Source organism: Ornithodoros turicata, chromosome 1 (assembly GCF_037126465.1).
Source record: "Ornithodoros turicata isolate Travis chromosome 1, ASM3712646v1, whole genome shotgun sequence".
NCBI classification, from domain to species: domain Eukaryota; kingdom Metazoa; phylum Arthropoda; class Arachnida; order Ixodida; family Argasidae; genus Ornithodoros; species Ornithodoros turicata.
Window position 1 is genome coordinate 224,807,286 of NC_088201.1, and position 11,760 is coordinate 224,819,045.

The 11,760-nt window shown below is 42.9% G+C and overlaps 1 protein-coding gene across 1 annotated transcript; it reads right to left on the reverse strand.

The window, feature by feature from the left end:
• Positions 1–4,192: 4,192 nt before the first annotated feature.
• On the reverse strand, positions 4,193–11,514 carry LOC135379175 (uncharacterized). Its single transcript, XM_064612420.1, has 12 exons — positions 11,441–11,514; positions 8,676–8,873; positions 8,354–8,596; positions 8,106–8,186; positions 7,522–7,614; positions 7,293–7,328; positions 6,946–7,038; positions 6,756–6,845; positions 6,629–6,694; positions 6,309–6,520; positions 5,875–6,034; positions 4,193–4,579 (listed from the first exon to the last, which is right to left on the reverse strand). Exons 1-12 carry the CDS (start codon positions 11,472–11,474, stop codon positions 4,455–4,457), a joined length of 1,431 nt encoding a protein of 476 aa, XP_064468490.1. The 5' UTR covers positions 11,475–11,514; the 3' UTR covers positions 4,193–4,454.
• Between the last annotated feature and the right edge of the window lie 246 nt (positions 11,515–11,760).

Sequence of the window (11,760 nt, forward strand, 5' to 3'; positions counted from 1 at the left end):
GCAAACTCGCTACAGCGTCTTTGGGTGAGAGCTTCTGGCCATATAAACGTGCTCTAACAGCAAGGCCATCGAGGCGTAATACATATTATTATTATTCTCTGTATCTTATTGCTTACTTTTTTCTTTTTGACTTTACTGTTGTTATCAATGTTCGGCTCTAAGTGTCGAGCACGCCACTGACTGTTACCTGCCCACAAGCCTCAATGCTTAGGAGGGTAAGGTTATAACCGAGGTCTCTTAGACTAATAAAACTGAATTGAATTGAATTGAATTACGTCTCGTTCTAAGGTTTCGCTGGCATCTTAAATTTACAGCTTGATATCTTTCCGAATACATTTCCATAATCCGTCTAGCATTTTGCTTCTCTTTCTTTCCACACATGATGCAGACAACTTCAATGCTGGATAGAGCAGCGGCAGCAGTACGGAATTGATAAGGCAAGCACCTATAAAGACCTGTAATATGCAGAAGGGGTCATGATAGCAGAAGTGTGAAGTGCTGCCGCTGTTGTTATTGAAGTAAACGATGATCGTTGATGTCAGTGCTTATGTAGTGAGATTGTCCCTTGCAGAAATCCTGAATCGATGAACCCGTCGGCGAAATTCAACGCCGAACAATGAACATTTGGTTTTCTTCCACACGTGATCCGCGGTACATCAGGCGATAACGTTAGCATATTGGTGTCGAGCTCGTGCTTCTTGTGAAATAATGATTTGAGTGTGTCTTTGTACTTGCTGCACACTTTCAAAATGCGCATCTGTGTTCGCCCCCGAATTTGTCATTGCGTAGGTCTACTCATTGCGCACACCCTCGTCGTATCGTGACATAGGCAACATACCCTTGAACCGGAGGACATGTCGCCTCTTTCGTGAGGCCCAAAACAACGGGCACGCAACCCGGCACAGTGGGTTCCTAGCTATGCGCTTTTTGTACTGCATGCCCCATGCAGCACGATGTAAGTATGCACTACAGCGTTAACGCCGCATGTGCAGGCGGCATGATACAACACGTGGACTGGGCGTCACAGTGTACACCTTGGTGAAAGCAGCACATGACACCACCTGCTCTAGGCGGCAAAGTATATGAAAAAGGTGTCCCTAAGTAGCCCAGATAACACAAAATGATCCGAGGAACGTCTCTCGGACGTCCCTTCGCGGATGTTGTGGACGTCCGAGCGATGTGCAAGTTTGGTCCAATAAAAGTGCAAAACACGTCTTTATGAAACTCCGATGGATGTCGCAGATATGTTTCAGGGACGTCCATTGTGATCTTTACTGGACTTATGAGAGTCGTTATTGGGATGTTATGTATTAGCTGGAAGCCGGCTTCCCTGCAGATCATCTCAGCTCTGCAGAGATGCTACCCTTTCTCTGGTGTACAGTAGGGTAGAGGTGGTCAAGGTCTGCATATGGTAACATTTGCTAATTGATTACATTTCCCTCACTGAAGTACGTTGCGCTGGTATCGTCCAATAAAGAAGGCTCACTTGCTCAAATGACAAATACGGTGGTCTTTTATTCAGTTACAAAAATACTTTAACATCTGCATCATACCTGTATATAGGTATATAGATCCCAGAATATCACAGCTGAATTAGTGTCATCTTAGACACGCACAAAAAAAATCAAATCTCATACATGTCAATAGCTAATATATCACAGTAGTTTGTATATTGCACGTTATGATGACTGAACAAAACACTTGAATAGATAACACAGACCGAAACCAATGTGACAAAATATGAATGGAGCCATTGGACACAAGTAAAAAGTTGCTCTCTGTTGTACTCACAGACGAAAAAAATTGAAGACTCAAATATACTGCATGACTTAAAAAACAATTTTGCAGTATGCGTGGAAAGCTTTAAAAGGTGCACAATGACTGTAGGGAAAGAAAAAAGAAGTGGAGTGGACAGTTGTGCATTCAGATACATATTATATGTAACCCCTGAATAAGCCTTAAAATACTGTCTCAAATCTGGCTTACGTGTTACACGGAAAGAAGTCATATAAGAACACTATAAAGCACAAGGGTTGTCCATGTTTCCATAAGAGCAATACAAAGCACAAAGGGCATCTATGGTAACAATAAAATGAATTTGAAATATAAGGAATAGCAGCTTAGTATCGTGAAGGGTCCTTGCTGCCCTCAATGGTAGCCTCTGACTGAGAAGCCTTTTTACATCTTAAAAATTCCTCCTATACTGTGGGCACCCTGCGTATATAGGAAGAACAAAAATGTGACCAAGAAAGAAGTCTTAAAACTGAGACACACCCAATATTTATAGCATGACTAGAATGAATGACCTGGCACAATGTTAAATTATTCACCATGTTTCAAATAGCGCACCTCGTATTGCACTGTTGTACATACAGGCCCCTGTACAGAAAATGGGACCTATTCCCAACAATATACAAACTTTCCTGCTAACAGTTCTACAGTGACTTGTAGCAAAAAAGCAGCAGGAAAAAAGGTGGACAACAAAATGCACCTGGCACTGCAGTCAGACACGGTATTGTAGCATGAAAGCACATTTCTTGTGCTGCCCTTAAAAAATGAACGTACGCTGTGTTGCACTTGCAACAATGTTGCAATGTTGCTGCAATTTACATTCATATATAAAAATACCATGTCATATTTCACTGACCTGCACTATCATAAAACTACAAAAGATTGGCAAGATTGGAATATACGCAGACGAAACATAGAGCACCTAATATGGATGAGGTTACGTTATACCGAAGTCAGCTCTTCAGGGATGTCTACAGGAGTTCACACGAACTGTTATACAGAGGGCTTTGCTTTATCGGTCACTGGTTCAGATAAAATTTGTGCAGAGCTTAAACACATTTGAATGCACAGCGCACCATCAGTATTGCGACTTGCACAAGACGAACAAGTCCTCAAGTCGAAACAATTTTTCGGAATGTGCGTATGAGTTATCAGTACTTTACACATCATTATAAGCTATTGGCAAGCTGAATACACCAGGATGTCGAAGTTAAGCCAAGAATCCATGTAAAATGTCCAAAAAACCCTAGTTACGTGCCTAGTTATGTAGATATATAGAAAAGGTCTGGACAACATTGAGCACAGAGACAACAGTTCACGTAGACACGCACCCTACACACTATTTGCATGGCTGTGGATGAGCACAGAAACAGTACACACCTGGGTCGTTCCATGCCGAACGCCCTAGAAGTGACACTTGACCACCCTTGATTGCATTTTAAGACATTAGACATCTTAAGCGGCACAGGAACCTACAGGAAAAATTAAGTCTTGATAAAGATTCATTTCCCTAGTAACTTATATTTGAAATCTGCTAAATGACACGTGACCACACTGGTAAGAATTGAGTGGTACCGTCGACGCAAAGGTAAAACCACATATATTTTTGCACCGCATTGAAGAAGAAATCGTTATCTATACCAAGTGTACCAATGGTGTCCAATTTTTCAGAGAAAGTGTGTCTACAAAACAAACAACCTTACTAGATTAGCTTTTTTTTTTCACACATAACGTACAGCAACAGTGCATCAAAAGTACTTTTTCCTCGCTGATATGTAAGACCTGTAAAAGCCTCATTTTTCACACATTGACGAGTAATCTAATTACCTGGTAACTGGAATGAGTTAAAAATATAGACAAACATGTGACCTTCCTCGAGAATCGTGATACGTAACTAAGATAGCATGGCAAAACCCCCGAGCTTCAGAGAACATGAAAAAGGACGACATGGCTCTTGTCTTGTGCTATTTGAAAAGATGATCCACAAAGTGTTCCTGCTGCTGTGTTGGTGCACATGGGTTTTTGAAATAAATAACTGTTTCTTCATTGTAGTTCAAAAATACATTGTTTTACTCCGGTGTCGACAGCACCACTCAATTCTTACTAAAGTGGTCACGCATCGTTTAGAAGGCTTCAAATTGAAATTACTAAAGAAATGAATTTTTTGCGTGGAGTTCCAAAGTGCCACTAATCACACATGTTTATTTTTATTATTATTATTAAATCCAAGATGATCGAGCATCACCTCTCTGACGTTTGACTTCGAATGACCCTCCTACCCGAGAGAGGAAGTAAATAAATTCATCCTCGTGTAAAGTAGCCAGTGGTGTGTCTCTCCAAATGAAATACAGACAGTGGTACTTGGTGTTGTGAAGACATTCCACATGTCTACGTCCTCGGGTCCTGCCATGTTGTTAGTATCAAAATTTCACAAAAGTTTAATTCATTTTTACAAAAATCAACGGTGAGGAGGGGAGTTGTGCTTTAAATGTTTAGCAAAAATTTTGGAGAAAAGAGAAGCTGAGTAATGACAGTAGTCTTAAAAATACACTGAGCAGTTCCTGTGAACTCTGTAAATGATCATGTCCCAGACATGTCATGTCGACAGAAGACTGTCGTTCTTGCCTGCTTACTTATGGTGTACTTCTGCATAGCACGGTGAGTCAGTCCTGTTCCATTGCAGCCTTCTGCTCTTCACGGTGACAAGCCTCCGGCGCATGTCGGAGCCAGGACATCGTAGCTTGCTCGACCTCTTTCACTGTAGCTCCCTTAGTTTCTGTCATATAGTCTAGGAACAATCACACAAGAAAATGTATAAACCACTACAGAAGGCATACAAACGTATGTATTACGAAACCGGAGGGAATGGCAGGATCGGCTCGCCGTTGTTGGCCACAAAGAAGTGGGCGTCTTCACGACTATAGCCCCCCCCCCCCCCAAGAAAAAAGGAAACAAAGGAGGACGGACGTATGGAGGATAAGACGAAACAGGGCAATCAGAGCCAGCAGGCCATGCAACCAATGCAAATGAACATGCTAACAATATATAATTATTTAACGAAGGTATTTGGAAATGTATCATAACGTGTCCTTCCGATGGAAGAAGGAAGTCACTGAAAAGGCTAGTCAGCTGTAGGACCTGAACCCACATTTTCTAGGTTCCCTTATGAATTAGCGAAGCTAACCTTGCTGGGTAACTTTTTCAGTGACTTCCTTCTTTCATCTTCAATTTCTTAGGCACTTGAGGTTTTGTAGGTTGGCTGAGTCATAGTGGTGCTGCTCAACCAACGCCGATTTCCGAGAAAGAAATCTATGATGTTGGGGCATGCGTAAACGTGCAACAGATTTTTTTTTATCGCAGTTAGAAAGGCCGTAAGCGGGATCGAATGTCTGCTACGTGCGAAAAACCAGGGCGTGCTTTGGCGCTTGTGGAGGGAATATGGCTGTAAATAACTAAAAAAATTCGAATTAGGTCGTTTTAAGGAAGGATAGTGTCGTCTCTGACAGCTGCCATACTCAACCGACCAACGCACTTAAAACTACAAATGCAAAACTACATGCAAAACTACAGGACTAGTTTTCTGCAAGTGTTGCCTGCTACAAGTGAAAGCCTGTGTTTGGTGCTTTCATTCTCTCGACATGAAAAAAAAAAAAAAAGAGACGTCTAAAAGCAATTGCTCCTCGCTATTTCATATTTGTCCTAGTATGACAACTTTAAAAATTCATCAAGCATAATAAACAACAAACACACCGGAGACACTTACAGTATTGGTAGCAGTGATAATGGCGAGTACCTCGGTGGTAAATTCGAATTTGCCGATATTTGCTCAAGAAATCTCTCGGAAATCGACATTGGTCGAGCAACACAGTTGGGACGTTTAAGCTGGAATGACTACACCCTTTCAGTGACTCCTTCTTTCATCATCAATTTCTTAGGTCCTTGAGGCTTTGTAAGTATGTATTTGTCCTTTTTATGTGTTCTAGCTTCAGGACATCAATTGTCATCGTGTACTTTAGAGTACCAATTTTGCAAACCTGATATGACTCTCGGTACCAAGACAGTATCTTCCACGGAGATACTTACTGAGCATGATAGTCCATGTGGTAAGATTGCTGAACTTCCTCTTTCCTTTATTTCCGAACAAGCTGTACTCTTTCCCAACACTGTATCCCAAGAGGCGTGATAGGAACCGGAATGTCAGCTCTCGTGGGTTGCCACCTCCAACAGATCGGATGAACTTTCTCTGAATTAGCAGAAAATTTATTCATGTAGTAGCGAAATTAAAAGTATTTGTTTGCATTTGCATGAAAGCATCATGTACCTGTTTTGTGTTAGCGAAAAAATTTTGATATGATTCATAATCGCAAAATGAAAAATAATTATTGAAGTGCACTAGAGAGGATGCTGCTTGTACTGCATATGGTGCATGCCAACCACCCTTTTTATGTAAATGACTACCTACATAAGCAAGAATGACCACCAAGTGCTAGATTGATGACTGAAAGGTTTATACGTACCAACTGGCTTCGCTTTGTGTCGCTGTCTGCCAGGTCCTCCTCAAACTGCAAAAAATCTGAGAGCCTTCTGAATGGCATGGGCAGAGCCCTTTGTGATTCTGCTTCTTCAGCTGCAGAGCTTAAGCTGTGGAGTATTGCAGAGAGCTGCTCACTTTGAGCTTGTTGTGTCACCTTAAGCATGTGCAGGACCTTCAGCACCTCTTTCTCGAACGCTAAAACACACACACACACAAACACAGACACATGTATACATATATATATCTTTCTAGAGGTATGAACAGTTTATGCTCCATAGGATCTCTGAGTTTATTTTTCCTTACCGACGTCACGCCTGTTCTGCGACGGAAAAGGTGCGTTCAGTAGACCTTCTGTAATTCTTGTGTCACCTGAAATATGTTGTTTTCTTACAGCTCCATTTAACTGTTGGTTCATTTAAAGACTACTTGCCTCTGTTCTGCTGGGGTGGAATATAACTGTCTCCCTGTGTATGGTGTGCCGACGTACAGCTATTTGTAGGCATTGGGCTAGTGCTGGTGTCTGCAATGAATAACAGCAGTCGATATTACGTCCACAAAATTAGTTTCATTTCAACTTAAGGCACAATAACACACAGATTAATTACTAATAAGAAGCATACGTTGCAGGTGTTGGTGCATTCTCCCAGTGAAGCTTGCTGTGCTGCAAGTTGGCTGTGTTATTTCAGAATCAGGATGCAGCGACTGAGGGTAGCCTTAAAGGATATGAAATAGAACTCGAGATAATTTGCAATCCTCATTCCTTAGCAGAGTGAATGAGTGTATAGGCCCACAACATCACACACGACTGAGCCCCGTAACGGATGCGCACATATCAAAAATAGATGCTTATAGATACATATCTCCATTTCTGCACAGATACACACAATGAAGTGACGCAGCTATGCTGCTACTACAACTTCTACTTGTGCTTATCATGTACTCGTCTAAGTGCGAAACAAAAACTTACCAAAGTTCCCTTCACTGTACACAGGAAAGGTATCCCCTGAAAAAAGGAATATATGCATGGTATACTTCATCTCTATTAAATATCGGTTGACAATGATATATCTCATTTCTAATTGCATATTTTTGCACATGCCTCTTTTCCACAAAGTACCACCCTCCCGAGAACTAAAATGCATCCACTGCTTTATAGGCAGGTGACGTTTGGACGTAAAATGCAGAATATAACATACAAGATGCGGCGCCTGCCCCCCGCATGGCTGTATTAGTGTAGCTACGTGGGGGCTCTCTCCAGCTGCGGGCTCTCTGCCTAGCTTCACTTAGAGCTGAAAAAAAAGGAAAGAGAAATGAGAAAAAAGAGAAAAAAAGAAAGGCTTCAGACTCTCAGTAAAACAAAGCTAGTTCTTGTACAGCATTACCTTTAGCTTTTTTTTACTTTCTGTTGCGGGAAAAGTGCGCGCGAGATCATAAAGAAAAAGTCTAAACACTGTTACGTCGTTACGTTATATTACCACAAAAGTGTGATTTTTTAACGAATGGTCAATATTTTCAATTGCTTAGCTAAGCAATGAGGACAGGTGAGCTTCCAATTTTCCCGCGAAACGAATCTCCGAAAGCGAAACGAAAGCGAAAACTTTAGAAAATATTTTATGTTTAAAATACACGTCCCTAAGGGAATGCACACAATTTTTTTGCAGCGAAATGTAAGAGGGTTGAGCTAATGCTCTGGCTGGTCTCGGCTGGAATGGACCTGCCATCCTAAACACTGATTTATGGAATACATACTTCTGTCACAAGCCAGAATACCATTTCTTACCGTGCTCGACGTGACTTCTTGTCACTTGTGATGCCTGTACAGCGGTGGGTGGCCCTGCGTCAACTGGTATGGTTCCGAGGTCTAAGTGGAGCACAGACAAAGGGCAAGGTAGAATCACAAATTCTACAACTCAAGAGAGAAGCTAAATTGCAAGTCAACTCATGCATATAATTCAAGGGACTATGGACATCTGTCACATTATTGTGAAGAGCACCGAGAACAAAAACTACTCTATAGTGCGCACTCACTTGTGGTTCCAGAGCCAGACAAATCCATGTACGTTGGGGGTGTAGGTGGTCTTGGAGGTACATAGCTGTTGCACTCTGAATCTGTTTCCCTGTCCTCATCATAAGGCATCTCCCCGTAAGCCTCATTGATACTTTTGGCAGTCCTCCGCTTTCTTCTTTTGCCACGACCCAGCTCTATATCGCTTGAAAGGTCAGATGTCTCTTGAGCCTTGTTTAGTTTCTGCTGTGCTTCTCCATATGTATCTATAACATAAACAAAACGCACCAAGCATTATAATGTTACATGCATACTTGTACCTGTGCTGTAAATATTACAACTTACCGAATGACGAAAGCACAATACAGTTGTGCTTAGCCCAGCTCTGTTGTGGTGTTGCGCCATTTATTACCATCTGACGCAGCCTTGACGGATCTTTCTCGTTTGGCCAAAGACATTTTCCCTCTGCCATCCAATTAATGTGGACTGTGGCGATGCTTTCTTCTTCATCAGGAAACTTCACAACAAGAAATTTCTTGTTCCCTAACGAAAAGCTAAAATGTGAACTATGCATACAAAAAAAGCGAAATTCAGAAACATTTATAACTAATTGCTGCATAAGTCATTATCAGTAATGGCATCCGATCCAGCTCCCATGGCACAGTGGTTAGGATGATTTTTGCGACGAGACTGGGAAGTGACACGGGTTCGAATCCTGTCACAGGCTGTGTTGTATGAGGTATTCCGAAGACTTTCAAGACGAATATCAGTCTAGGATTCATATTAACCCATCACTGTCCCCCACTCCTTCCTGCTGTCCTCTCTTCGCCTGTCCAGCCATAGTCACTGATGCTTCACGGCATTAACACAAAATAAAATTAAAAATAACATATAGCTTTACGTTGGGAAACAACTGTGACACCTCATTGGTTGGTCTGTCCATTAGACCCATTATTGGGAATGAAGCAGTGGGAAAATGGCGAACTTCTTCTTGAAAGGTAGTCTCAAACACTTTTGAGAGACATCTCTCAGTGGCCAAGCAGTCAGCGCTGAAAGACTGTGCACTAGCCTAATCCCAAATAATGATGACTTGCATGGGTGATCGTATAGGTCGGAAATGTTCAAAAATTTCCTCCCAATGACAACCAGCTGTCCAGTAGTGGAACTAAAGGCAAAGTTTTCGATATGCACAATTGACCCGTCGGTCATCACACAGGTGCGATCACGTTTGTTTGTTTGCAATGTGAATTTTTCAGAGACTGTCACTTTTTTGTACTCCGGTCCCCTGCAGCCCACTGGTAGAGGTCCGGCACTGTGGGTCATGCCATACTGCGTACTGTTCCGTGAAGAGCAGGTGGTGACGTGAGCAAGCTTTCGTTCCTCCATGACGCGGTTGTACAATTGTTCCAAAGGGCGGTCTGGCTTCCTTAAAATCCCCTTGAGACTCTGCATTGCGTTCTCAAATGGAAAGGCGCTCCATGTATCTAGAGGGCCATGTTCACGGACGTCATTTGCCAGGTGGATCATGTTATGAACGTTGTGCGACACATTATGCTCTCTGTACAGGGTGATGAAGACTTCAACGAAATGCCGTAGCAGCCTCTCCGCGTAAGCAATATACTGCTCACAAAAAACAGGACTGCACAAAATTGTGATCGCTGTGTGCAACACCATGAAGTTAGAAAAATGGGGCCCTGGAACTTTTGACTGCAGAACTATTGGTCCGGTGTACAGTACAAGCATTCTAAACTCTGTAGCCTTCCAGCGGTCTAATTCTGTCAGTGTGCGAGGCTTTCTTCCAAAATCTGAGCACACATACGGCTCAACCTTTAGTAGCTCTAGGGATATTTGGTCCTTCACACCACTTCCGAGACGGTAGGCTTTGTCGCCTTTAAACCAGAGCACGAGAAGCTTATGAACAACGCCAAGACATACCAGATGCATATAGTCCAAGGGGACAGTTTTCACCAGGTCAATTGGCAAATCCTTCAGAACTGTCTCGTTTACGTGGTGCTCCTCATTTCCAAGATTACGGAAACATTCGTCCGTCATTAGTGGCGCGTCGAGGTCAGGAAAGCAAACACGACCATGCTTATAGCTTCCCTCAGTCATACATTTTGTGCAGCTGAAGTAAGCGTTGTGACCTTTGATGCCCAGAACATAAGCCTTCGCTGGTGCATCGCAAACAATAGCCGCAAGCTTAACTCTCACAGTACTGTCACCTATGCGCAATCCGCTCATCAGAAGGTCGTTCAGCTCTGACACAAATGGCTGAAGGAAGCTGTTGGCACAGACGGGCTTCGAGTTTCCATAGTACACCCCGATAAGGAAAGGCTCACACTTACTGTAATTCTTGACTTTACATTGGATAGGCCAGAACTGATTTTTTGCGCTTTTAGCCAGTGGTAGACCGTCAATATTCACGTTTATTAACACTTCATGGGGGAAGATACGCTGTGCCCCGAGTGAATACTGCAGGCCGACGGCAAGCCCAAAATGGCAGTATTTGCCTTCACCCATCTCTTTGACGCCTCCGGCTTCACGTGGTGTTTCCAACAAAGTTCTCGCGGATGACGGAAGTTCACTTAACGATGGTTGAGACCTCAAAACTCGTAGAAGCTTCGTCACAGTGGTATGCGGCACTACACATTCAACCGCCCAAGCTCTAAGCTGATCCTGCAATGGTGCATCCCCTGATGTTTCAGTAGTTTCAGTGCCGCTTGCTGCAGTGCTTCTGGCAGGCGAGAGCTGGCCAAATTGCCCTGCAACCTCAGTATCTTGAGAGTGCTCTTCATGTTCGAATCGATGAGCAGACCATGACGATCCAGGAAACGGCTCTTCGCTTACACTCAAGTCTGTACATTGGGTTTCCGTAAAAACCAAACTAGGAGAATGACTGCTTGCTGCTGACTCAATTAGGTTCAAGCTCTCCACAACTGCTTGCCTTACACGGCGGTGAAAGGTTGCTTTGGATTTCTCCATGGACTGCTTCGACAATGCGTCGCACACTCCAAAACATTCGCACTTGACTAGCTATTCACACTATCTAATTATTACCCAAGTTAAACCAATGCTTGAAACATTTGATGTTAATAAAGGTGAATACGTACCTGCTTCACCGCCCATTGCTCCCGTTCGTCGCATCACATCACTTAGTATTTGAAGAATAGCGCGCCGTCAAAATGGAGGACAAGCAAACAAAGGAGGTCGTTTTTCCCGCCACGCCACGCTACAGCCACAGTACCGTACCTTAAGCAATTCACACTAGCTTACAAAAGGGATAAAGTTAGTGATATAAATATCTAAAGAAAAGTAAAACCCACACACGCTATTTATTTCTATGCCGTTCTAAAACCAGGCAAAATGCAGTTGTGAAGGGGGATTTTCAACCACCAGTGGCAGTACCGTCGTGCGACTCTCGCTTCACCTC

Excerpts from the sequence above, each read along its gene's own strand:
- LOC135379175 (XM_064612420.1), bottom strand. The coding sequence starts at position 11,474 with ATGCGACGAACGGGAGCAATGGGCGGTGAAGCAG. Across the intron at positions 8,874-11,440 it reads AGCAATGGGCGGTGAAGCAG|GGAACAAGAAATTTCTTGTT; the intron begins GTACGTATTCAC and ends GCTTTTCGTTAG. Across the intron at positions 4,580-5,874 it reads CACATGGACTATCATGCTCA|ACTATATGACAGAAACTAAG; the intron begins GTAAGTATCTCC and ends GATTGTTCCTAG.